The following is a 25398-nucleotide window of genomic DNA, read 5'->3' as shown; positions in this document are numbered from 1 at the left end:
TGTCATAATCGATCCAATAGATGAGTTCAGATCAGAGGTCATTCATTCATTGATGCATCGACCATTGTTAGGTTGTGTGTAACTGAACACATCGGTTACATTCTACGGTACCACGATATCAACCTGATTTGCTAGAGTAAACGAAAAGAGAAATCATGGTTTTAAAATTGATTATTCTGAAATGAAGGCTTGGGGAAAAAACACAAGATCGTGGACAGCCATAGCTCCCATCCTTATCGCAACTCCAACCATATTTAGCACGATTCAGAGCGCACATATCTTTCAGATCGAAAGCAGAGCTCAGACTTGGACATCGCCAACCCACACCTCTCCACTACGCTCGTTCGAACTAAGAAGGCCACCCGAGAGAACTACTCGGGTACCACCTCCAGGAGCGGTATAGGACGTTGAGGGGAACCAGCCACGGCCCTCCGGAGTCGAATCACCTGCGAAATGAGGTCAGCTGAGGACATGGCTGTGGCGCGGGCGCGATGAATGATGATTAAACTTGCCTTCTATTATTAACTTCTTCCACCTTAGCCCACCTTCGCGCCACACCAGCGCCCAGGCATCGTCCCAAAATTTCCCGGCACCTGCATGGCCTAGGTCGGAGGCGTCAGACTCGCCGTGGTAGAGCAATGCGACTCCCGTGCCATCAGGCGTGGAAAGAGGGACGAGACCGTGGACGGAGCGTGCTCCGGGATATCCCTGTTGCGGATCGCCAGACGGTACGACGGTTGTCCAGGAGTTGGTACTTGGTGTGTAAATATCTAAGGGTCGCGGTGTTGAGGTGGGGAGTTGGTACCCAGCGAAACCTGAAAAAAAAATTAAGATATTGATTAATTTAGGAATAGGGTGGTGATGAATCCAAGTTAACCACGATAAACAAGGACAGAATAAACACGAGTCGGGCGTATATGAAAGGAAAAACAAAAGAGCATGAAGATTATCGGACTTCGTCTTTGATAATGTTACGAAGCGGGGATCACGAAATGTCGTAGGTAGGGTGCATATCAGACTTGGAAGAATAACATACCGCCGAATCGAATGATGACTTCCTCATTGGAGGAAGATGATGGAAGTTTTACAGAAGCGATGGCAGTGCCACCACGGGCAGGATCGGGCGCATCTGCACAGAGTGACCACAGAGAGGATTGCAGATCATAAGAATGAAGAGTAGAGAGGCGACCAGATGCAGGACAACCTGCATGAATGTACAATTTTCCCTACATAAAAATCCCGATCAGCACAAGAACGATCTTCAGGAAGAGAATGCATTGTAGATTGATGGAACGCTCAGGATGTAAAGCACATTTGTGGATACATACATTAGCCAAGACGGAAGCGTGGAAGCTTCTCGTGACGGGCTCGTCGCCCTTGCCTTCGAGCTTCTCCCATATTACTTTATTCTGCAATATCTGCCCCTTCCATATGCCCGCTTGCTTGGGGTCAAGAGGTGTCGGATCAACGCCCCCCCTTCCACCCCACATGTACAAACTTTCACCATCGAACACCGTTGTCGCGCCCACTCGGGGTTCCGGCTTCGACGATGCGGACAAGGTACGCCATAAGCCAGCACTATCCGCTACGGATTGCTGGATGGCGCTGTTCAGATCAAATACGTGAACGTCTCCATCCACAGGTTTGCGTGGCTGGAACTCGCCAGCATATAGCAATAGGGTGCCTTTATTCGCGATAGAAGCACAGTGGGATGATCGTGCTTTAGTTGGGAGAGATGATAGGCATGTCCATCGGATCGACATCGTGTACGTTATATCAGGAACTGGGGGAGCGATTACGGAGTGCTGGGTGGTACTATGTACTAGACGATTAGTAAAAAGACAACGATGTGACAATCGTCTTGATGAATGCGACGATTAATGAGCGCTCAGTGGCGTGCACGCGGCCGGTTCCTTTGGACCAAGTTGTTCAAATCTGCGTGATTCACAGTTGCAGCCATAATTAACCAACGACTCACAATTAAGCCTATTATACTCTCTCGCTCCATCGCACACTTACACGCCTCCGGAGCTTCCATCATGATAAGGTCGCAGTGAAAGGGTTTGGTCTGGTCAGTTACCCAAGGGTTGAATGTTCATCAAGGCCGCGTAGTGCGACGTGGTTAAAAGTTGATTCCGCGTATCATTACCGTCAGCACTAGCCGACGATTTGCAAGGAACATTTATTAATGGAGGACAAGTGCAGACCTGTATTGGGATAAGAAGGAGTAGAAGCGCTTCCGATGTCTAAATTTAGAGCTTTCTTTGATCCAATAATGGTTAGGCCTTTATTGTCTTGGCTTGCTTCGGTGCTATACCCAAAATACAATAAACGTACTCCCGGATTCGCCATGTCGACCCAAGAAATGGGTGATCATGTACGATACCCTCCATCACATCCAATCTCCTCTTTTGTTTAAGAGCCGTATGAATAACCACAACTTCAGTGACTCTTCCCTCATCTGTTGGGTCCTGGAGTCCCTCTTGTCAGACACTACACTTGCCTGCACTTTGTACGTACTACGTAGAGTCTGGCACCTACGACCATCTGTAACACATCATACTTAATACCCATCGTTATGGCATCACACACATACCCTCCCCCTGAACCTCGTACTTTTCCACCCCCAACCAACAACACTCTGTCGTCGAAAGAGCGCTCTGCACTCGTGCGCTCGACCAAGAAGATAGGTCGTATGCTCGGCGATATCCCGCGATTCGTCGACGATATCGAAGATCGTGAGCTTATCGTTTTTTCACTCACCTGCATAATACTGATGCCAGGTACAGAATTCGTCATGGTAACGCCCCCAAGACCGCCCACTCCAGCTGGACCCTCCAAAGAAGACGCATGGAGAAGTCGTAAACCAACTCACCTTCCCCCGATCATGAGGCTCTCTGGTGGTATTGCCGTGGACTCCAACTCTCCACCCATACCTTCACGTACTGCACCTGTACGGCGCACTAGCGTCGTATCAACTTCCTCTAACAAATCTTCCATTCACGAACAGCTTCACACTCCATCCAAGGAGGCTGCACACAGGCGCAGCAAAATGGAACGGTTACGAAAGAGACTAGGTGAAGAGGTTCCAATGGAAGCCGTTTTTCCACCTACCCCTGTCCCGAGGACAGCCGTCTCACATACCACAATGCCCGAACGCTCACGCAACCATAGCCGCTCGCGGTCTGTGCACCCTTCACATGACGATACTGTCACATTCTCGATAGATCAACACACTGTCGTTCTCAAAACCACCACACGAGCCAATCAGCCTCACTCACCTCATCCTCATCGTTCTCACCATCCGCACAAATCCGCACATCGCCCGCCGTCAATGCCTATGACCGGGCTACCACCGTTGCCCAAGTCCAAGCTTCCCCGCACCTCGGATGAAATGGGCCTATTAGGCGTAAGAGCCAAAACGGCGGCAGGCTCTAAACTCGGTGGTGCAGAATTCAAGGCCGCAAGGCGTGCCAAACGGGAGGGCTTTGGTGAAGTGGAGATGGTCGGGTTCATGGGTGGTTTTTAGGCCTTGCTCTGGGCCTCCACTATGTGGTCATGGTGGATATATGCATGTACGGTGCTCTCGCATGGAGCCATTCTATGCTCTGGGAATCTTGAGGTTCCGGTATGCGGATCTATGCGAGTCTGGGTATGTTTTCATGTTGTCTGTCTATGCCGTCAATCGTTTTCTCTTCATGACAATACGCACTACACACCATTGGGCTGGACCCTGTATCGACTGACGAACGTTGCCTCCAATGATGCTTTCCTACACTATAATGTCAGTAGTTCTAATATTTTCACCTAGTTTTTCAGCAGTCGAATCAGAATGTACTCCTCATCAGATTGATATTAAGTAGTCGTGGGAACTACAATTTTGCGAATATGATAACCAGTTTATTCCGTCCGGTCCCGACTCACAATCATGATGCATGTATCATAGCCATCGATGGCCGCCAATCAAAGATAACTTCGGTCATCCACGAACATCCCTCCACTGCGACCGGTTGAGGCCTTGAGCTCGAAGGGCAACATCATCCCATCCTTGCGGCAATCTTTTTGAATATTGTCATTTTGCCTCATTTTGATAGGTGGCGACGGTGATGGCTCTACATCTATCAATGAGAAGCAAACCATCTGCAGTGATACAGCAGTCCGGAAGAACGGATGAAAGATGCTCCAATACGGACCTCGTCACTTCCTTCCTCGTCAAGGAGGTCTGAATCGGCTACCATGACATAGCCTTGGTACAGCAATTTCAAATTCCTGACCCCCGGACATAGAAGTCGATGGGTCTCCTTGAGGTACCGACTCGGGCCCACTCTGGAAGGCTTACTAGCGCTCAACTCACCTCCGTCCGATTCTCATGGAACATGTGATGTGACTAGAAGCCTTATATGTAAATGGTGCGCCAGGTTACGCCGAATCATAACGTTCATGTCCATCTCAAAAGGTATAGCATTAATAACAGGGTCTGCTCAGGGAATTGGTCGCGGCATCGCTCTTCGGCTTGCACGGGATGGCTTTAACGTCGCTCTCAATGATTTACCCAACAAGGATGCCAAGCTGGAGGCGGTAGCGACTGAAATTGAAAGCCTTGGGAGACAAGCATGCATCGTTCCCGGCGACGTGACTGTCGACAAACAAGTCAAAGGGATGGTCGATGACGCCGTTACAAAACTTGGTGGACTGGATGTCGTCAGTCGCTTTGCTTATCTCACTAGACGTGTTTCATGGATATTTATCGTGTAGATGGTCGCGAATGCTGGAGTGGTGGAGTTTGCCTCCCTTGTGTCATGTACGATTATTTCGGTCAGTCTACGATTGACGGGTTCTTATGTCCTCCACTAGCGACTGTAGAGTCATGGGACCGCACACTCTCAGTAAACGCCCGTGGAGCTTATCTATGTTACAAGTATGCTGCAATACAGATGATCGAACAGGGGCGTGGCGGTCGAATCATTGGTGCGAGCTCAATCGCGGGCAAAATGGGTGCGTCATATAGACATGAATTTGCTTGAGCATTCTTATCCAAATGACCAAATAGGCTTCGCCCACAACTCCTCATATACAGCGAGCAAATTTGCGATTCGAGGGCTCACTCAAGCTGCAGGTAATTCCTGAGGTACTCGCGTGTACAGCTTCTAATAAAGACCGTTTGATAGCTGTTGAACTTGGTCAATATGGGATTACTGTCAATGCATATGCTCCGGGCGCGATACAGACTAATATGAGTAAGGTCGAACTAATTTTCGATTTGCCAGCTCTGATTCCTAGTTAGTGAAGATCATGCTGGATGAGTCTGGGAACGTCAATTATGAACAGCTTATCGACAATCCTAGCTCGAGGAAGTGGTTTATGTCGGTAAGCAGAGCGTGGTGTCAAACTTAACCCAGATACTGAACACCTGCTTTCTTCACAACCTCGATAAGTTAGCTGAGAATGTCCCCATCAAGCACATCGGACAGCCTGAAGATATAGCTAGCATCGTAAGCTATCTCGCATCGAAGGAAGCGCACTTCATGACCGGTCAGTTCATGCCTTTATTGTGCCTATCTCTGCTCATGTAGCATGTGATGTCTCCAGGTCAATGTGTAGGTCGATTTGTTTTATTGCATACAGCTGATCTGAGCTTTCTCCTAGATTTCTGTCGATGGGGGAATGAGGATGGGCTGAGAAGGCCTCGTAAACAGTTACTATGTTATTACTCCCTGCAGATGCTATGGTGTGATTCCAATATCGAATTGAGGATTTATTCCCTGACTGATCAGTGGTGGTGCTGATCGAATTATCGGGAAGGTCTTGAGCTTGAGGATTCGTAATGGAACAACCAGGAGACCCGTGCAAACCCTATATCATATGCGTCACGCGCACGGGCCTGACATGGTCGCAGAGACAGAATACAAGGGTGTAACCTGTGTTCAAGCGTGCCATCTTTGCCCTGCGGTGTAGGCCTGGCCGCCTGAGTTTCGTTGTGGCAAGGCGGTTAATTTGAGATTCCGCAGTAGCATTCCTGAAAATTCAAGGGGTTTTCATATTCGGATCGTCGCAAGTCTAGTCCTTACCTTCTCCCTTCAAGATTTGAGGAATGGATTACGCAGAGTAATGAGTATGTTTTATTGAGTCTATAATCAGTATGTCTACATAGTATGCTGCGGCATAATCTCATATAATCCAGGAAGGTGATCAGCGCGAGATGATAACTCGGAAGAACTACAATGTACACACAAATCAGTCATTTCGATCCCCACGCCACACAGGGTGCGCAGTATTCGAGAAGGGCAGAAAGTTGACGCTGGTCAGCCTTACGCAGTTAGTCGTACAACCTTAAAGTGCAAGTAGACCGAGTGTCGGGGTTATCACCTTGTAGGTGACATATCTACACATCTGTAGATGGGAACCATATTGAAAGGTCTGCGTGGATAAATTTCTGCATGCGTAACTTACGTAGCAGGAGGGAGTCCCTTTCCAATATTCCTGTTGCTTTTATCATTGAATCATGTGAAGGTATAGATATTACGTGTATTGTCCTATATAAACGAGTCGATGCTTGTTCGAATTAGCACCGGAAATAATGTCAATCACGAGCAACAACTACAGCGGCTCATGCGCTTTCGCTGACCCACCAGATCCCCTTCACTTCCCAAAATGTCCAGAGTGCCAGAAAAGAGCCAACAACATACATTATGATCCGCATCTGTCTAACGCCGCCTGCGCCGGAGAGGCCGAATGCTTGCGCAGCTCGTCGAGAGGACTGAGACAAGGACGTTGAAAGGCTAGAGAAGGCGTTTCCCTATGTGCAAATATTGATATGTTTCAAGGTGAAGAGAAGAATCACTAAGGTACCGTATCATCTAGAGTCAGATGTTGTCTTTCGGCATCGTCGTAGATGTCAGTGGTGACCTGGAAGACCGTTCAGAGGTATGTAGAAATGAGGGAATATCAATCATACTCCGCGCAGTGTGCGTATCTTTGAATGTAACTCATCTAGTCGCTGATCATTCTGTGCTTCGTAGGTCTCTTCTGTAGTTCGTGACGAAGACATGGAAGGACTAATGTGAGAGGCAGCTTTGTTATGGCAGGGGGGTCTACCGTTTTTAAAACTCCGCTCGCCGCTAACGGTCCATTGGACCCGAGAAACAGTCTGGACGGGTTGTGAGACGGCTCTTTCCTGCACATCCCGCTCAGCAGGCTGGGAGCAACATCCGCGTAGACCTCGTCTACAGCTTCACAAGACACCTCGGCATTTCTTTGACGGGTACTGATGCGGCATTGCCTCCCGGACAGATAATTGGAGGCGGCCTTTAATCCAGCGGAACGCATCGACGACGAACTTGTTACATCTTCGACAACCGACCCGACAGGCGCCCCATTCAGAAGCTGGTTGACGAACTCATCAAGTTCATGGGCAGGGAGCCATAGTGGTGGGTACACAGTTTTTCAGGAAGCTTCTTCGAGTGGTGAGCGACTGAATTCGTGGAGGACCAACTGCAAGGGTTGGACTCACATTATTCACTATCACATGAATACCCGATGAAGAAGCTAGATTGTGCTGGACCTCTTTCAATTCTTGTCATCATGTTCATTGGTCGTTCGGACCCATCGCGAGGCGAGCCACTGGATTTGTCTGTTAATTGAATTACGTGAGTAGTTCTTTATCATTCTGGCAGACTCTACACACGTTGAACGTTGCTTGTGGGTGCACAACAGCGACGGTTCGGCCTGTTTTCGAACCTAGAATAACAACTACAATTCTCGCAGGGTATGGTGACTGGTCGTAACGGACACAACAGCAACTGGCCTATTTTCGAGACAGGTATAACAGAAACTACGATTCTTGCAGTTTTGTGACTGGTCGTTATGGACGCAATAGCAACTGGCTTGTTCAAGTAGGAATAACAATAGCTAAAATTCTCGGTGACTAAACTTTCCAGAAAATGTTCACTTTTATCGAAGCCTCATCGACATCCGCCACCGTCGGAGTCTCTGACCAAACTTTTGGTCGTGACTTATAACCTGGAACAGCTTGAAATCACTGGTAGCATACAAGTTACCGCATCGACTCAGAAGCACACTCAACGGCGCCGACCATCCAAGCCTCCATCAACTGATGCCGTGATCATTGTCGTGATTTGTCGCCGCAATTGGCTTCTACGGCAAGAGATATTCCAAGAGTAGTTAGTGTCTTCCACCATCCAAGCGATATGAAAGGAGCTAGGATTCCTATGATATATATAATCCGATGGTACCACTTTTTTCGATGTAGCAAGCTCATAACCTTCCACCATAACCATGTCGCCTCAAAAAGGGATCGCGCTCATCACAGGATCTGCCCAGGGCATTGGTCACAGTATCGCTCTGCGGCTTGCGAGGGATGGCTTCGACATTGCCTTGAACGACCTTCCTATGAAAAGTGAGCAGCTGGCTGCTGTTGCTAGTGAAGTCGAGGCATTGGGACGCAAAGCGTGTATCATGATTGCGGATGTGACAATCGAAGAGGAAGTGAAGAACATGATCACTGACACCGTAAAAGAGTTGGGCGGATTGGATGTGGTAGGACCCTGAGCTTCCGTTTCTGGAAGCTTGCTTATGATGTTTTTATAGATGGTCGCCAACGCTGGCATTCCAGGAGCCAACACTGTCTTGGAAAGTAAGCTCAGAGGTTCTGTTCGAGTATGCACTGCAATCTCTTATATGGTATAGCCACTGTTGAAGACTGGGAGCGCACGTTCACCGTTAATACCCGTGGAGTCTTCCTGTGCTATAAACATGCCGCAGTACAGATGATATCTCAGGGTCGCGGTGGCAGGATTATTGGCGCAAGTTCAATTGCCGGAAAGATTGGTGACTGCAATTCCGTGTTGTGTTGAGTTGAGTCGAGCTCGAAGGGCTGACATGAGCGCTGTCTGCAGGATTTCCATCAGCTGCTGCATACTGCGCTAGCAAGTTCGCTGTCCGCGGATTGACGCAGACTGCTGGTGAGCAGAAACATCTTTGAGTGTGAATGATCACTAAACCTGGCCAAGCTCTTGAGCTTGGAAAACATAATATCACAGTCAACGCCTATGCGCCGGGTGTCATACAAACCCAGATACGTACGTTCCACGTGAACATAGTATGTAGCTTGAAGCTGATCACTTTCGCGAACTTAGTGGATAGTATTTCTGACCAATCTGGAAATGTCAGCCTGGCAGACGAAGATTCGACGAATTACCTTACTCAGGTCTGTTTGTGTTCCCTTCATGCTCGCGTGTATCTGTACCGTCGGCTCACGTCGTGCAGCTAATTGGGAACCGGCCGATCAAACATAATGGTCAACCAGAGGATATCGCAAGCATTGTCAGTTATTTGGCATCGAAAGAGGCGCATTTCATTACAGGTGAGCTCTTATTTTGTCGTTCATTCCCTGCAGCTTGATTGACGCTGCAACAGGGCAATGCGTAAGTGTACAGTGCTGGCCACCTGACTTTCAAGGTATTCACTACACTGCAGATTTCTGTCGACGGAGGCGTCGTTCTATCTTAGCGAGTCAGACGTCTTCCGAACACAACGTACCAAAAGAAGAAACAAGTGTATCTTCAAGAGGTAACGCCGCACATGACGGATTAAAGTTACTCCTGTTTGAATGAATGAATTTATATTTGGCCATTTACGCGCTGTGACAAATGAGCAAGTCTCAGTATCGCGAGTTCCTGCTGATATGTCGCAGCACGTTCGTATTTTGCAAGTCCGCACGTCAAAGACCCAGGAGTCAGTGTTCCTAGACTGATATCTGGAAGTAGACCGGAGGCTCTTCCTTCCTCATTCCAAGGCTTTCGAGTTGAGCAAGAGTTCTAAATGCTGCGTAAAGTCAGTCATTAATCAACCCAAGTAATTGAGACTCGATGGATAGTTTCTGCTCCAGGCATTCCATGCTTATGAATCAGGGTTTGACAGTCCTTGACCTTCCTTCTGACGATAAGGCCCCTGAGTCTGTTGGAATGATATAAACCAAGGGGAAACGAACAAGTGCGGACTACAAATTGATAACGAGTCCAGGGATTCCCCTTGCAGGGAATGCCGCCATGTCAAAGGGCTGTCGGAACAAGCTGCACGAAAGTAGTCTAGTTGAACCAAGACAAAGTACTGGGTAGGCGCCCGACTCGGGGATGTGGTTACTATCGAGGGAAATTTGCTAAATCTCACATGTCACAGATAAGCGCATTACTTGTAACTTGAAGGTTGAAGCTGAGGTCGTCTCCTCAGGTCAACCTCATGTTGCGACCCTCCGTGCCAATTGTAAGTATTGTACGAGAGTCAAAACGATTAGGGCATGTTCAGTAGGTTAGTCAGCGGATAGCTCTTTTAAAATTTAAACTTCCGGAGATTTCGACATTGATTTTGCAATTCAAATGAGTTTATACCTACCAAGTTAAATACTTCCTTAACTGGTCTTTTTTATTTTATCTATTCTTCCGCAATATTTGAGCCTACGGATGATCACCCAATGATTACTCGTAGGTCACAGCACTAGAGATCAAAACATACTAACACAGTACCACTGCCAGTATCTCCTTGGGAAGCCCGGTCACCGTCCCCAGTAGGCTCGGGCATTACCCAAGCATAGGCAAGCCTAAAGCCCTATCATGAGAGCTGGGCCCAATGTGACATCACTGACTGACAGTGGCGTTGAACGTTGAAGGCTTGCAACTGCGTTCTATCCCCTTCGTACCGTTATCCTGGTCCGCTGTTTCTGGACACCATGATAAGAACTTGAATCATTCCAAAAGGTATTTAACATCCGTAGATTATCTTGGGATTGCTCAATCAATATTCTCGATGTCTCAGTCCAAAGGTGTCGCCCTCATAACCGGTTCAGCACAAGGAATCGGCCGTGCGATAGCGATCAGATTAGCCCAAGACGGCTTTGATTTAGCGCTCAATGATCTGCCCGGAAAGAAGGAAGCATTGGAAGACTTCGCAGCCGAACTTCGGCGAGGCGGAGAATCAGAGAGCTCACACCATCCTAGAACATGCATTGTGACTTGCGATGTCAGTAAAGAAGACGAGGTGAAGAGCATGATTGATACTACAGTTGACGCTCTAGGGAGCTTGGACGTCGTGAGTAGCGACGCGAAGTGCGTGATCGTTGGACTCATGACATACTACCGCAGATGATCGCGAATGCCGGAATTAGTGGCATGGTAGATCTCTTGAGTGGCACGTGGATCGATCGTGAACCATACCTGGCACAGTACTTACTTTTTCATGCAGAAACTCTAGAAGGCTGGGACCGCATGATGAAAATCAACGGCACTTCTGCATTCCTGTGCTATAAATACGCCGCAATCCAGATGGTGAAACAGGGACGTGGCGGCCGCATCATCGGTGCCAGCTCCATGGTAGGAATACAAGGTAAGAGGCTGTCCCTGAGTCGAGTGTGGCACCTGAAAATCATGCGTCTATTATGAAGCTACGTCCCCTTTGATGTCCTACAGTGCAAGTAAATTTGCTGTTAGAGCTATAACGCAAGCGGCTGGTAAGGTCATTATCTCATGCACATGCATTAGTACTGACGTCCTCGTCAAGCGCTGCAACTCGGACAATACGGAATCACGGTCAATTCCTATGCTCCGGGAATCATAGCGACACCCATGGGTGAGTGCTAGAGTAGGTTTTTGTGCTGTCCCCGCTGAATCACGGACAGTTGTCGCATCAAAGTCCCAAATTGCAAAGCGAGGCGACAAGGTTGACTACTTCCAAAAGGTGCGACGAGGTCTACTGCCATAATATGTCTTGGCTAAATTGCAGCACAGACGATCGACACCTCTGCAGTCGGGTACATCGGACAACCGGAAGATGTTGCCAGCGCCGTTGCATACCTCACTTCCAAGGAGGCCCATTTCATCACAGGCAAGTCTCCCATCTCACAAGGGCTGTGTGCGAACTAACCTGTATTTCTGCATGTCAGGACAATGCGTAAGTTCATTTGAGCCACTGATATGTTGAGCAACTGAGATGAGGAACCGGTCACGCAGATTTCCGTTGACGGTGGTTTGATGCTTTCCTGATACGAGTCCATGAATTGCCGAATAATCGAATCCCAACGGGAATCCAAGTTAAGAAATTATTATCACACAATTTTTCAGTTACTTTGTAGGTGTGGTTCAATTCAGGGGAATCAAGCGTCGTCGTCTATGATTTAATATGCAATCTGTTCTTACTTTTCTTTACGCTGGATCTACGAGAGCACAGTTTAAGGGTATTGCTGGATTTTGATGATGTGCGGCGCCTGCATAAGACAACTGTGATGGCTTGACGATCTGTTGATCACCACATAAAACAAGTTAGTTCAATTCCCATCGGCACGGCCCACTCGCCGGATGTTTTTGCTTATCCGTTCGTAGATGCGTTATGACTTGCTGCCTGGATTCGCAGATGTATACGCACGATTGACAGTGGTCTGTCGTGTCTGGGTCTCCATCGGAATAGTATTCGTTCGGCAGATACACCGGAGAAGATGGATTTGTTGATACAGACAATGGAGCTTGCAATGTTCATCGCTCGCCTCTGACAGACTTTTGGCGCACTTTCATGGTGGCAAGGCAGTGTAGTGGAGAGTACAAGATAATCGTGTCGGATCACAATATCATCATACATGCTAGGGACTTGACATGACGGACGTTAGGATATTGTAATTCGAACGACAAAAACTTATCTGATATGTTTTCATCCATGCCTTGGCAGTCCCTCTATTCAAAGATATCATCCCCGTGCGTCCTTATCAATCGTGGTCATTATTGCTTCCACCCGCAATAACTCATCCTTGCAGCACTCTGGTACATTCAGCTGAATTCATATCAAGTATTGATAAGATGAACTAGCGCGCGTTCACAATGGAGCTGTTGAGATCACGAGATGTTGTATATGACGAACATTTAGCTGTGCGCAAATGGCGTAGTGATGAAACGAAACGAGATCCACGTTGTAGCAGCATGGTGAGGAGCCACTAGGAACGCCAGAAAAGTGCCTACATGAGGTGGGTTGTGGGCACAAAATCAATGCTACTCACACCCATCAGCTTTACGATATAAACATATCTACAAAACATACCCGTCGTTTGCTACTGACCGTTTCTCTCTAGACTAGCACAACATGTCAGTGGAACTTTCGGATGCGGCAAGAAACGCAGATTTTATCGTGAAAGAACCCTCGACGCAGTCGCGCATAATGCTAGGACACAAATCGTCAGTGTTAGCAGCCGCGTTCTTCAAAGACGGTCGAAGGGTCGTCACCAGTTCATCGGACAAAACCCTGCGAATTTGGGATGTGCAAAAAGAAGCATTGGTAGGAGCGCCATTCGAGGGACACAAGGGCTGGGTGCGAGCAGTTGCTATATCCCCAGATGATAGGAGAATTGCGAGCGGCGGAGAGGACAAAACTATTATCCTATGGAATGTGGACAACAAACAGAAGACTTTGGATCCGCTGGTGAAGCATGCGCGCGATGTGAACTCGTTGTGCTTCTCCCCCGATGGCAAAAAACTGGCAAGCGGGTCATCTGATTGCACGGTTGTTGTATGGGATGCAGAGACTGGCGCTGTCCTCGCGACACTTCGTCATAACAGTATGGTGTTGACTGTGGTATTCAGTCCCGATGGGTTGAAATTGGCCTCGGGATCAAAAGACAATACCATCCGCGTTTGGCGCACTAATGACACCGAGGTTCTTCTCGAGTTCAACGCTCACCAAGATCGGGTTCGAAGCGTTGCGTGGTCTCATGATGGCCAGCAACTTGTCTCCACATCATACGACCAAACAGTCAAGTTTTGGAACTCGTCAAACGCAGACCAGATTGGTCAACCTTGCGCTGGTCACACTGCCTGGATCTACTCGCTCGCCATCTCCTTTAACAACTCCTTCATCGCCACTGCCTCTTGTGATAACACGGTGCGGCTGTGGAGCACAAAAACACACCAACAGATAGGGCAGGCACTTGAACACACTAGCTGGATCGGCTGTGTTGTAATTTCTCCCAATGGAGAACTACTCATGAGTGGAGATGGAGATGGGAAGGTTTGGCTCTGGTCCATCAAGAACATACTCGAAGAATATCATGCGGAGGATAGACTAAAGGATGAGCAACAGCAACTGCTCACCAACGCTGCTGGCGTAAGCTTCTATTTCCGCTCTGAGTCCAACAAAGTTATAAGTTGACCTTTCAAACCAGAATGTTCTGTCGACACCTTTCATAACGGTAAGATTTCTTCTTAGCGCGGCATCGTATACTGCTAATGACATTGAATGAAGGACATCGATCGAAATGACATCCAAGCTCAGGTACGCTCTTACCCATAATTTTTCACTGTGTCTTTCTTACTCGCAGCCCATTCTTCTGCGCTATGGTACAGCCACGCAATGAGGACTCTGACAATTGCGACATTAAAAACCATTATTCTTCGGACACTCATGCAGCCTCTAGTATCCTCTCGTTTTCCTCACCATTCGACGTGAGTTTTCCTTCGGTGCATCTGCTCATTATGGAATGTGAGCATGTTTTATTATGCAGAGCCTTCCTATGAACCCGACGGTCCGCAATGCATGCATCACTGGGGACTTGCATACTGCTGAAGAGATTTTGACCCAGGAGATCGACACTGATGGCGACAGCTGTAATTCTTATGCCAGTCGCTCGGTTGTAATGGCGCGAAATTCTGATTGGGACCAGGCACTTCGAGATGCAGTCAACGTAAGACACTCTGCTCTTCGTGACTGTTGATTTGACTCCTCTGTGATCTAGTCAATCGATATCCGACCCTCATTAATGGGCTGCATCTCTAAGGGCATTGCCCTTTGCGGCAAAGGGCAAGTTTGGAATGCCATGGAAGCTTTTGATCTCGCTTTCACATTTGCTACTCATGATTCGATTACCATTAATCTTTTACTGTTGATCAAGGTACGATTCACACTATCTGCTATTTGGGTCATTCTCAGTCTCAGTCCTCAACTTTTCAGGCTATTGCGCTTTTCAATGCAGGTCATCGTGAAGAGGCAATCCGGCGAGTTCAAGACCTAGCCATTGCCTGTCAGCACTTAGATACACTTTCGTGCAATGTCGTAAACGTGAGTCTTATGTCAGGGCTTACAGAGTGTCACTGAAATGCACTTGCCAGTCATATCTACATGTACGACTTGCAACCATTGCTTTTGAGAATGGGCGGTACTTCGAAGCTGCTGAACAATTCACGGAGGTCCTCATTACGAATATGAATATGGCTGGCTCATCTTTACGCGCGGCACTGTGCGAATCTAGATTAAAGATATTCACCGTGGTCTGTCACAACAACGTCACAACACTTCCAATAATTGATGACATGCGCTTTGCAGCTCTTTGGTTGGGACTTAGATTCATTATGGCAAACCATCCACCAACGACAGTGTGACGCATTCCTCCGCGCGGATCAAGTGATCGAAGCCATCGAAGCGTATCAATACATGATGCACATATTTGACGAGGCTGAGAAGACCAGCTGTCTCGCATGGTCTACCAGTGAGTGTCTTCCAATTTGAACAACTCGAACATCGATGTTGACCCGAGGTCGATTAGCCTTCAAGCAAGACTGCATTGCACGCTGTGTGGCCAAGGGAAAAGAAGCTGTTGTTGCGAACGATCAAGCAAGAGCTTTCAAGCTTTATTCGGCAGGGATAGGGCTAGATCCCTCATACGACCTCCTTTTTGTACACCGCAGTAATGAAAATTTGAGACGTAACTCATATGCGGAAGCCCTCTCCGATGCAGAACAGGTGCGGATGATAAGCATGATCTTTATCATTGGGTTGACACTGTCATGCATAGGTGATCAAACTCAACCCTTCGTCTCATATTGGGTACCAACTAAAGCACGAAGCGCTTTACGGGGCACATCGCTCTGATGAAGCAGTCGTGACCTTCAATATCATGCTCTCCAAGTTGGAAGACGCTTCCGACACGCAGATACGACGTAAGTCCCGAGTCTTTCATGAGTTGACGTGGACATGATCACGTTTTTCTCCAGAACTACGTCGGAAATATCATTATGTCACTCCTTGTGAAGTAGAACGTGCTATTCGAGGAGCGATTCATGCTCACCTGGACACTGCTCCACTTCGTTTACTCAACACCTCTACTGGGCGTTTGTGCGATCGACAGGCACAGATAACGGCCTTCATGGAAAGCACAGAGTACGAGAAACTTATGTCTTCGTTGATGACACACGGACACCTCCAATTGGAGTGCATCAAAGAAGTGGTGGTGATGTACTTCCGTTGGGTAATGTTATCGCATACGTGGGAAACGAAGGAGCCGCTACTACTCGACATTCAAAACAAGGTCGTGTATGATTTGGATCCAGTCGGAACTATGGTGAAGCTACAGACGTTCTGTAAAATTTCCCGTAATGCAGGGTATCACTGGGCATGGAGTGATACATGTTGCGTCGACCAACGTAACAATGCTGAGCTCCAGCGCTCGATCAACTCCATGTTTATCTGGTATCGCCATTCATCTCTTACGATTGTCTACCTATCCGACGTTGCACCATCGTCGAAGTCTGGCGCACTGGCAAAGAGCGCTTGGAACACGCGAGGATGGACTCTCCAAGAGTTCCTGGCTCCCAAAGTCATTCTCTTCTACCAAGCAGATTGGACCCCATATCTCGATGACCGTTCTCCCAACCACAAGGAGTCCGTTGCTATCATGCATGAGTTGGAGGATTCAACAAACATAAACGCCCAGGCCCTCGTGACCTTCCGTCCCGGAATGAGAGGTGTCCGAGAGAAACTTCAATGGGCGTCGACACGCATCACAACATTACAGGAAGATATTGCATACTCATTGTTTGGCATCTTTGGCGTTCACCTACCTGTAATCTATGGCGAGAAGAAGCATCACGCTCTCGGGCGACTGCTACAGGCCATTGTGGCTCAGTCGGGTGACATCAGTGCCCTGGACTGGGTCGGAAAATCGTCGGAGTTCAATAGCTGTCTGCCAGCCGATATTGCCTCGTACGAAGCGCCGCCATGCATACTACCATCGCTATCCGAAGATGAGATGCAGGTGTCGGTTTCCAACCTCCGAAGTGCCGCGGTTGTGGAGCTGGCTGTAGCATTGTACGCCCAGCTTGACAACCTGTGCGCTCCTCGTTTCGCGAACCGCAGACTGCTCCTTCCTTGCATCACCTTTCTTGTCACAGGAGTCAGGAGGAGGCACCGGGAGGCATATTTCACATATGACATCAAAGCAGACGGACTCCAAGACTTGTCAATCACCACCGAAGACAGGCTGACTCAGTTCTCGCAGGCAAGACCTTCACGGCAGACATTCTTGCTCGTTCGTCCCTGGAACCATCATGACCTCGGGCTGCCTGATTTCTCAGACGATATGCAGACCGTGCCCGGGTCTCCACTAAATGATTTATGTTGGGGCTACCCTAAAGAACTTGGTCTAGTTGATTTGGAGTCTCAGTCGCGAGCGTTGAGGTTAATGGTTCGCCTCGGACAGCCTTTTGGCGCACTTTTATTAGCGCAGCAGCGTGGTGGGGAATACAAGAGAATCGCATCAGATCATGACATCGTCGCACGTGTCAAGGACGTGACTGCTGTCCGCGACATGTCGAACGTCCGAACTGTAGAGATATTATAGTCTCATGTATTTCGAAGGACGAGGGATTCTGACGCATTTTCATTCATATCTTTGACTCTACTTTCATGGAACTTCCAGTACCCCAACTCGGCCTTTGAATTGATTACAGCAGACATACGATCCGCACTAGATGAGAAGGTGTGACCACAGGTGATTGTAATACTTGGTTAGACTACATCATTTTTAGGGTTTTGCTGATTGAACCAGCACCAAAACTGGAACCGGCTCGCCGTTGACCGAGTTACACTAGCGCCACTGCCACTGTGTGACACGCTGTAGTGGCTGTGCCACCTGATACTCTCCGACCAAGGTCAATTTTGAGCTCAGTGGTCTGTCTTGGCCAAGTATGTATTTATGGTATATATTGTTGTTTGGCTGTACTAGTAGAACGTTTAGCCGAACATTTTTTCAAAGATGTGCTCAATTCCAAATGTCATTGTCAATATTATCAGGGACCTGCATAGTAACCCGCGCGCATCGCGGGTACCACCCTTGCAGATCCCTACTACCAGTGCTGATACCTTGTTTACACCACGGCTGGGCAGCCGAATGTCAATGTCGATGGATCCAAATTAGTGATAACAGGGCATCGCACACTCGCTCAAACTAATCGCTATAAAAGCTATGGATGGTAGTATACTATCTGCACATATCCCACAAGCTCTCATCCCGATATGACCATAGTCTCAGATGATCCTGCTTGGTGGCCAATCATCGATTTTTGTCGTTTCTACAACTATTTTCTAGGTTAGTGGAGAGCGATTTCGATGCCAATGGTGACATCTGACTATCGTTTTGCAGCTGTATGTTCTACTGTGGTGGTATACGACTGGGGTAAGCGAGATAGTACATTCCGAGATATTATTGATATGTATACAACATCCAAGCATTGACATTCGGACAAGAGGTAAGTTGGTGCCCGGGCCATGACCTGCGCATCTCACTAAGAATGTTTCAACAGTTCGAATTGATCTTGGTGAGTAAGGTCCTATATTGGAACCAAATAGAATGATGCAGTCGACTCGGGGCAGAGGCAACATTGGTCCTTCATGACTGTTCTTTATATCTGTGTACGTTATTGCTACGAGCGCCGTTGGCATCTTGCACTGACTTCAACATATGCTAGGTGCGCTACATTGGAATACTATATTCTATGTACGTTTGCAAGGCTATCTACACTGCAATCAACTAATAAGTCATATCTCGCAACCAGCGTTAACATCCTGCGTATGTGTCCTCATATGTGTTTGCTTCTTCTGACTAGTGGCATGCAGTGATGCTCTCTATTACTGATGTGGTGCGTAGTATCCTGCACTGATGCCTGCCACTTTCATTTCCATTCAACTACTAACTACGCTCCTATGTAGGGGTGAGTTATATTCTCGGTCGGCTTGAGTTTTCAAAGTGATGACTTTAACAGCTGTGAGTGTGTTTGAGGTATTTATCACACCATTAAGTAACTGAGGTTTCAGGCACTATCCTTTGGTACATACAGGCATGGAACCCTGTCATCGTTAATGCCATGTTAGGTGGTAAGCCCACCCGCAGTTTTATTCCTGACATTGACTTCACTGAAATATCATTCAAGTCATCATGATTGCTCGGATAAATGCCATGTATCACGGATCGAAAAATTTGTTCATCTTTCTTGTTGTGGCCTTGCTAGCCTCCACGATCGCCTCTGGAGTTATGATGGTAATTGCCAACACGGGTGTTTCATCGCGTACGTTTTAATCATTGATGAAAGTCTGGAGCACAAGAGACTCACGGACATTTACCAGAGGAGGCCGTCCTTTCCGGTTTCCATACCTGCATTACCAAAATTGACGTGGACATGGTGTATCTGACTTACGAGAGTGTGATATCTACTGCTGTATGGGAGATCCTTGTCTTGTTTCTTGCAGTCTGGATTGTCATAAAGCACTTCCGTGAACTGCGACAATTGCCGACAGGATCGACCGTCGGGGACTGTCTCACGATATTAATAGAGAGCCACACATTTTACTTTCTTGCGTGAGTTCTATATGTGATTTGGACATCATTATCTTGTTTTACTGAAGTTCCGCATTTGCTAGCTTTGTTACTATGACTTGCTTCACACTGGGCTCACTATCTCCAAATATCACGGTACGCCAACCGGTGACTAGCATCTGCAGCTGACCACTATCTCATCATTTCTGTGCAGAACACCACGGAACGTTCTATTTACTTTGGCACTTGGGCAATTGCACAGATGTTGCAGATGTTTGTGCTGGGACCGCGTCTGATCCTCAGTGTTCGAAAATATCACGCTAAGCTCGTAGCCAGGGCCGATGGGGGAACAGGCATGACGTCCATTGCTTTCCATGCCGGTGGAGATGTGTTGATTGGCGGAGATTCCTCGACTGGCAGCGATGTGTAGCACATGAAACGATCCAAATGATCAACCACGGTACTGTGCGGGGAGCATGCATACTTATTTGTTTCGTTGTGATATTTAGGTTCGTCACAGTATGTATTTGGTACTCCGAAGTGATTTAGAGGATAGAACTTCTTGTAGCATACACATTTGTTTGTTTCGTTGTGATATTTTAGACTCGTGAGAGTAGGCTTTCGAACAGAGTAAGATTTCAAAGTACAAAACGGAACTGTCTACAGTGATTCCCGGTGAGGTCATAGCTTCGTTAAGCCTATCTCTTGCTCACGTAGCATGTGATATTAAAGCACACCCGGCCGATGTTGCGGTTCCGAAAGACTAGGCTGGGGTATAATGATAACATTTTCTCGAGTATGGATGCGGCTACGGTAGTGAGACAGATATCAGGCCTTCAGGCCTGAAACATCTATCATCCAACGAAATGATGATTTCAAAAGGTCAAAAGTCCTATTCGAACATACATAGCACTACTAGTACAAATAGTCTTCCAGCACGGATAACCTACTCCTCCCAATTGCCTACGCTGGTAGAGTGTCCAACAAAAGATTCAGGATACCAAGGAATGCTGATGCTGATAGGCACCCTTATTGGCTGTGGTTTCGATAATCACATCATACGCCGCTGCGCCTCCCCTGCTAAACACGCTGGAATTGCAGTAACACCTATCGTAAAAGTTGGAGTACTGGAATACGCACGCCAAGATCACCAGGAAGAAGTTTACTATGGCGAGAAATTTGCCCGTCCACCGCAGGACGTGTGAAGACTTTATGGCAACACGTGTGGACAGCGATACTCGGCGGGGGTCAGCGGCGGAATACTGGGCGAGGATACTGGACACCAGGAGCATCATCCAAATTAAAGTCGAAATGGCTCCGTAAAGGAAATAGCCCATAAATCGACACCCAATTTTCTGTCAGACGTTAGCCAACTTGATCACAAGTATACAGGAAGACCCACTGTTGTAGGAGTGAACCACGCCATCATAAGTGATGCTCCGACTGTTCCCCATTGTAATCCCAGCGAAGCGCAGGAAGCGATAGCCATTCTTGTGAACACGCCAGGTGCCCAATGGCTGCGTATAATCTGCACCCCATTAGGTTCCGCGCAATACACTGGCACTGCGATGTGTTGGAGAGATTCGCGTCGGTTCGTATCGTGAATGCTTTGGGTAGTGTCGATGTATTGGACGGTCTCGATGTTTTCGGTAGGGCTGTGAATGCTAGATTCGTCCCCATCACTCCCGTACACGGGAGGATGGCTAGAGGCATTCTCTGATGCCTCTGAGTCCTGTTTGAATACCATGAAGATAGTCTCTGCTGTAGATGCCCATCGCAGCGAACGAGCATAATTAAACACCGGGGGGGTGAGAAGTTCGTCTGGAGACATCACATCATCCTCTTTAGCAGTTATTGCCAACGCTCTCCGGGATGACCCAGGGAGCATCCCGACACGGACGTCTGCTGTTCCTGTGTGCATACTGTGTCTGTCTGCACGGTCATACGCAGCTTGTACACGACTGAAGTCGCATTTCGGGGACAGCTGCAGCCATCCGATGACTATCGGAATCAACCACAACCACAATGAGCCAGTGGCCTGTCCATTGGATTGGAAGTCTGGACCATTCGATGGTGAGTTGGCAACAGTCAAAATATAGGCGACGATGACCCATGCAATGGAGGTTGCGGACGCGATTGACCACGTATGGGTGTAGTCCACAAATTCAGCTAGGCATTTCCACCAGTGATTTTCCGGAAGGATGAGAGATGGCAAGCGTTCGTGATCAGGATGTAGTCTGAGAGGGACTTGCTGAAGGCTGCTCAAGATGGAGAGCGCAAAATGTGAATTGGGATGATAGTTCAGCGAGTCGAACTGGTAGGTGATCCAGCGAGAGTTGAGGAGGGTGAGGAATAGAGAGTAACCAGCAAGTGTCGGTGAACCAACAGTTAACACAGCAGACATGAGATTATCAAGCCTGTACTGTGCGCCAAAGGGGAGCTGCGAAATCAGTGCGATATTTGGCAGCAGCCATGCACTGAATTCTTGCGAAAATTCAGGCCACTGAAAACCTTCTTGTCCAGTTCCGCATTTGGATTTACACAACGAGTAGCTGATCGCTGTTGCATCCCAAACATTCAACACGGGATGTCCGGTACTGTCGAATAAACCATCGAGGCTAGCATTTGGAGTGTGAATCCGGTAAGGTCCGGTACTGTCGAATAAATCACCGAGGGGAACGGTATCACTTGAATTCCAAATGATGTCGCTTTTGATGTCGCTTAAACACTGAGAGAAGTTGACTGCCACAACGACTCTTCTGGCAGCGTGCACCAGTAGTAGTAACAGAGCTATGGACAAGTATTGGTTGAGACACCCATAAATCCGCAATCCAGTCATTGCGCTTACCTGCCTGAGAGCCTTTGTGCAAGCGCATTGGATTAGTTGTGTCGACTATGTATGTAAATGAATTGGGGTAACTTACTAGAGACAGGTATCTCTGCCTTTATACTTTAGTGCGCACTGTCGAGCTTGCGCTCACGAAATGAGGGCAGTGTTACTGCAACTTGTTCGGCGACTTCCGACGAGGATAGTCATACTAGTGGCAGTCGATGCGGCTTCGGAAATGATAGGAGATAACAATATTAAGGCCCACCTCGTTAATTATAGCTATGAAGACCCTGACCTGTGCATCTGTCAAGGAACCCTTTCCTACGATATCTTCTTCTGACAGGTTCTCTGATGCCGAGGTCGCCATATCAGAAGATGCTACAGGGGAGGACCTCTTGAGGAAGCATGCCTGTCATTCTAGAACTTCTCGGCCGTCTCCGTGTATCCTAATCAGGATGTACCGAAACCGTTGCTCTAAAAATACTGGTGGTTGCGTGTCCTGATTGAACCGCAATTGCTCTAAAAATACAATTAGCATGGTTCTCTCGGTTCGCATCCCATTTTGTGTGTCCCAAACAGGACGTGCCAAGCCTCTCCTGGTTGCATTTCAGAGTTTGAACCAACCCTGTCATCGAACCAACTAAACTTTAAAGTCGCTAGCTGTGAATTTACTGATGCTTATGTCATCCACTGCTGCGCATGCAGCTTCATCAGTGATTCAGATTCACCTTCAAAGAGCTCCGTAACAACAAAAAGCTCACTAGGAAAGTGACAATACCGTAGTTTTCTGCTGCTACAGGATTACGCTGTAGCACCTCGTAGCACTGTAGTAAAGCTGTTTTGGGTTTAGTTGGTTCTGAACAAATTTTAAACACTACAACTGCTGTCAGCATGAGTTCGCCGTGTGATAAGATGGATCATGAAACAATCAGTCAAAGAGATAGGATCAAATCAACGATAAGATAGTACTACTAGTAAACATGATATCACTGAGTACATATTTAATCTGAAAGCCTGGTGCGAGTATGATATTCCAAATCTACTATATCTACTACTAGTAATATGAAGCATTCCAACTGCCAGGTGCAAAGTTCTCGAATTCGCCGAACCCTTCCAGCGCATCCTCCCCTGTACTAGTAGTACTATACCCCCCCCGGCATAGGAGGCTGCGGGTACGATGGTTGAGTACCTTGATCCTGTGGGTAGTAGTAGGGGTCCACCAGCACCTCATCTTCGACTGGAGGCTGTTGGCAAGGGTCCAAGCTATTGTAACACAACGGGGGAAGTGCGCAGTAGGTGAATACCTCCCTGGCATATCAGGGTATGGAGCTTCCAAATGTCCCATCTGCGGGAATGGTGATGGTGGTGGTTGGTCGAAATGCGGGTAACTTGAAGTCGAAGGCCCTGCAGACAGCACCTCCAAATGCAAATAATTCGAAGGCCCTGGAGATGGCGCTTCCTCCAAGCGCAAGGAATTGCGGTCCGCTGAAAGGTCATCCGCTGACGGGATGTAGATATTTAGACCCTTGGTCGGCGATGAAATGCCCAGGCGCTTGCGCATCTTTGCCCTGCAAAACAGTAGTTAGTGCTTATACTAGAACTGAGAGTGTATCGACTCACAATCCTTCTTGGTGAAGATTGTACATAAATTTTTCCATCATTTCGGGGTGCATCCTCTTTGCAGCCATGAACACATCATAGATGCCCTGCTCGACGCACGCGTACGCACTACCTTCGAAAGATAATACACTCCCCAAACGCAACAGGCAACCTTCAACATGACGGTCTATTCCACAGTGTATCTAATAAGTTGTTAGCAAATGCTCGCGACATTGTAAATGACTTACCGATGCTGCCGACAGCGTAAGCATGCGTTCAGGCGTCATAGTGATTTTACGCCTGTACGATTCATCGTAGATAGGTGATAGCGGGTTGTCATACCACCCAACAAGGTGGGTACCTCTTATTGCGGGGTGCCCGAAGAGTACGAGTTCACCAATTTTAGGGTTGCAATAGTGGAGGAAATAATTAGGATAGTTGGCCTGGCTCGTGTCGTACAAAATGCTCCGGCGATGCTCCATGTAGCGTTGATCGTCCTCGTCCGATATGGAGACCTCTGGCCGCAACGCATAATGATGCGTATGGGCTTCCGAGATCGTGGCCAGTCGCCCACGTACAGTGGAGAGCTCCTGGCTCACCAACGATATGACGTCTCCTGTCGCTTCTAAGGCTGTGTGTGAGCGTGAAAGTTAGTAGCGCCTGGTACAATGAAAATTTAAAATGACTTACTGCGGTTATGTTTCGCATTACCTTGATTAATGCATTCTCTTATCGCGCTTTGAAGGACGGCTTTGTTGACTTTGGTCAACCAACCGTGAACCGTGATCATGTCTATGACTATGAGTTTTCGTGCCGTTGTGATGACGTCCTGATCTTCCTGTTGGTAATGCGTCATTTGCCGTGTAACCTTCGCTGAATTCCTTGAACCACGCTTTGCACGTCGCCGGGGGTAAGGATCGTCGGCTTCAGTGTTTTCGGTGGATGTGCCGGTTTGTGACGTCCATGAAGCCGAAATGAGGCTGGCTGCTCGGGACAGTGGAGGGTTGGAATACAGGATGGAGATGGTTCTGAGATGGCAGAGTAGCTGACCGCCTCGATTGGTGGTCCTGGAGAGTGTCGATAGGCGGACCCATCTGACTGTGGTCAGCTAGGACTATGCGAAAGACCTGCGAAAGTACTTACATGCATCATAGCTGCTGCTGCAGCAAAACATTCATTCAATCCGCCCTCTTGTCCAACGTCATCGGGACGAAAGGGAGCAGCAAGGAAATGGAGGAATGGTTTCGAAGGGAAGTAGGGTCAGGCTGGGTGCCGTGACCACGACCGTGGCCGCGGCCACGACCAACGAGTCGAGGTGGCATGGATGATGGGATGA

At 48.0% G+C, this 25398-nt stretch overlaps 8 protein-coding genes across 8 annotated transcripts; 4 read left to right on the top strand and 4 right to left on the bottom strand.

Moving 5' to 3' along the window:
* Positions 1 to 21: 21 nt before the first annotated feature.
* Positions 22 to 2213, bottom strand: F5891DRAFT_1043958 (galactose oxidase). Its single transcript, XM_041362165.1, has 5 exons — positions 1979 to 2213; positions 1329 to 1913; positions 1037 to 1226; positions 513 to 815; positions 22 to 446 (listed from the first exon to the last, which is right to left on the bottom strand). The coding sequence occupies exons 2-5, from the start codon at positions 1761 to 1763 to the stop codon at positions 301 to 303; spliced, it is 1074 nt and encodes a 357-aa protein (XP_041223844.1). The 5' UTR covers positions 1764 to 1913; positions 1979 to 2213; the 3' UTR covers positions 22 to 300.
* Positions 2214 to 2259: 46 nt separating this feature from the next.
* Positions 2260 to 3918, top strand: F5891DRAFT_1279508 (uncharacterized protein). Its single transcript, XM_041370358.1, has 2 exons — positions 2260 to 2738; positions 2790 to 3918. The coding sequence occupies exons 1-2, from the start codon at positions 2579 to 2581 to the stop codon at positions 3527 to 3529; spliced, it is 900 nt and encodes a 299-aa protein (XP_041223843.1). The 5' UTR covers positions 2260 to 2578; the 3' UTR covers positions 3530 to 3918.
* Positions 3919 to 4440: 522 nt separating this feature from the next.
* F5891DRAFT_1190931 (uncharacterized protein) lies at positions 4441 to 5679 on the top strand (the record flags this gene model as incomplete). The annotated part of the gene is made up of 9 exons (XM_041367381.1): positions 4441 to 4701; positions 4756 to 4801; positions 4855 to 4995; positions 5051 to 5116; positions 5169 to 5237; positions 5285 to 5367; positions 5436 to 5532; positions 5590 to 5597; positions 5647 to 5679. 9 exons carry the CDS (start codon positions 4441 to 4443, stop codon positions 5677 to 5679), a joined length of 804 nt encoding a protein of 267 aa, XP_041223842.1.
* Positions 5680 to 6349: 670 nt separating this feature from the next.
* F5891DRAFT_1043940 (uncharacterized protein) lies at positions 6350 to 7053 on the bottom strand. Its single transcript, XM_041362164.1, has 4 exons — positions 6956 to 7053; positions 6850 to 6906; positions 6451 to 6796; positions 6350 to 6390 (listed from the first exon to the last, which is right to left on the bottom strand). The coding sequence occupies exons 1-3, from the start codon at positions 7046 to 7048 to the stop codon at positions 6608 to 6610; spliced, it is 339 nt and encodes a 112-aa protein (XP_041223841.1). The 5' UTR covers positions 7049 to 7053; the 3' UTR covers positions 6350 to 6390; positions 6451 to 6607.
* A 1242-nt stretch (positions 7054 to 8295) lies between these two features.
* F5891DRAFT_1190929 (NAD(P)-binding protein) lies at positions 8296 to 11933 on the top strand (the record flags this gene model as incomplete). Its single annotated transcript, XM_041367380.1, has 14 exons — positions 8296 to 8556; positions 8608 to 8653; positions 8707 to 8847; positions 8916 to 8981; positions 9030 to 9098; positions 9156 to 9226; positions 9286 to 9382; positions 9436 to 9443; positions 10831 to 11103; positions 11157 to 11397; positions 11456 to 11521; positions 11572 to 11640; positions 11690 to 11748; positions 11799 to 11933. 14 exons carry the CDS (start codon positions 8296 to 8298, stop codon positions 11931 to 11933), a joined length of 1602 nt encoding a protein of 533 aa, XP_041223840.1.
* A 1153-nt stretch (positions 11934 to 13086) lies between these two features.
* Positions 13087 to 15659, top strand: F5891DRAFT_480464 (WD40-repeat-containing domain protein). The gene is made up of 10 exons (XM_041371987.1): positions 13087 to 14154; positions 14213 to 14239; positions 14293 to 14322; positions 14394 to 14492; positions 14552 to 14572; positions 14630 to 14731; positions 14783 to 14938; positions 14998 to 15105; positions 15156 to 15532; positions 15590 to 15659. The coding sequence occupies exons 1-9, from the start codon at positions 13138 to 13140 to the stop codon at positions 15423 to 15425; spliced, it is 1830 nt and encodes a 609-aa protein (XP_041223839.1). The 5' UTR covers positions 13087 to 13137; the 3' UTR covers positions 15426 to 15532; positions 15590 to 15659.
* A 4947-nt stretch (positions 15660 to 20606) lies between these two features.
* Positions 20607 to 22519, bottom strand: F5891DRAFT_1111952 (uncharacterized protein). The gene is made up of 3 exons (XM_041363731.1): positions 22482 to 22519; positions 21036 to 22423; positions 20607 to 20988 (listed from the first exon to the last, which is right to left on the bottom strand). Exons 1-3 carry the CDS (start codon positions 22507 to 22509, stop codon positions 20626 to 20628), a joined length of 1779 nt encoding a protein of 592 aa, XP_041223838.1. The 5' UTR covers positions 22510 to 22519; the 3' UTR covers positions 20607 to 20625.
* Positions 22520 to 23517: 998 nt separating this feature from the next.
* F5891DRAFT_1190925 (uncharacterized protein) lies at positions 23518 to 25384 on the bottom strand (the record flags this gene model as incomplete). Its single annotated transcript, XM_041367379.1, has 7 exons — positions 23518 to 24031; positions 24084 to 24265; positions 24311 to 24693; positions 24753 to 24900; positions 24951 to 25156; positions 25206 to 25222; positions 25263 to 25384. The coding sequence occupies 7 exons, from the start codon at positions 25382 to 25384 to the stop codon at positions 23518 to 23520; spliced, it is 1572 nt and encodes a 523-aa protein (XP_041223837.1).
* Positions 25385 to 25398: the final 14 nt, after the last annotated feature.

Source organism: Suillus fuscotomentosus (assembly GCF_016647785.1).
Source record: "Suillus fuscotomentosus strain FC203 chromosome Unknown F5891scaffold_40, whole genome shotgun sequence".
Classification (NCBI taxonomy): domain Eukaryota; kingdom Fungi; phylum Basidiomycota; class Agaricomycetes; order Boletales; family Suillaceae; genus Suillus; species Suillus fuscotomentosus.
This window is presented reverse-complemented; position numbering and strand designations above follow the sequence as displayed.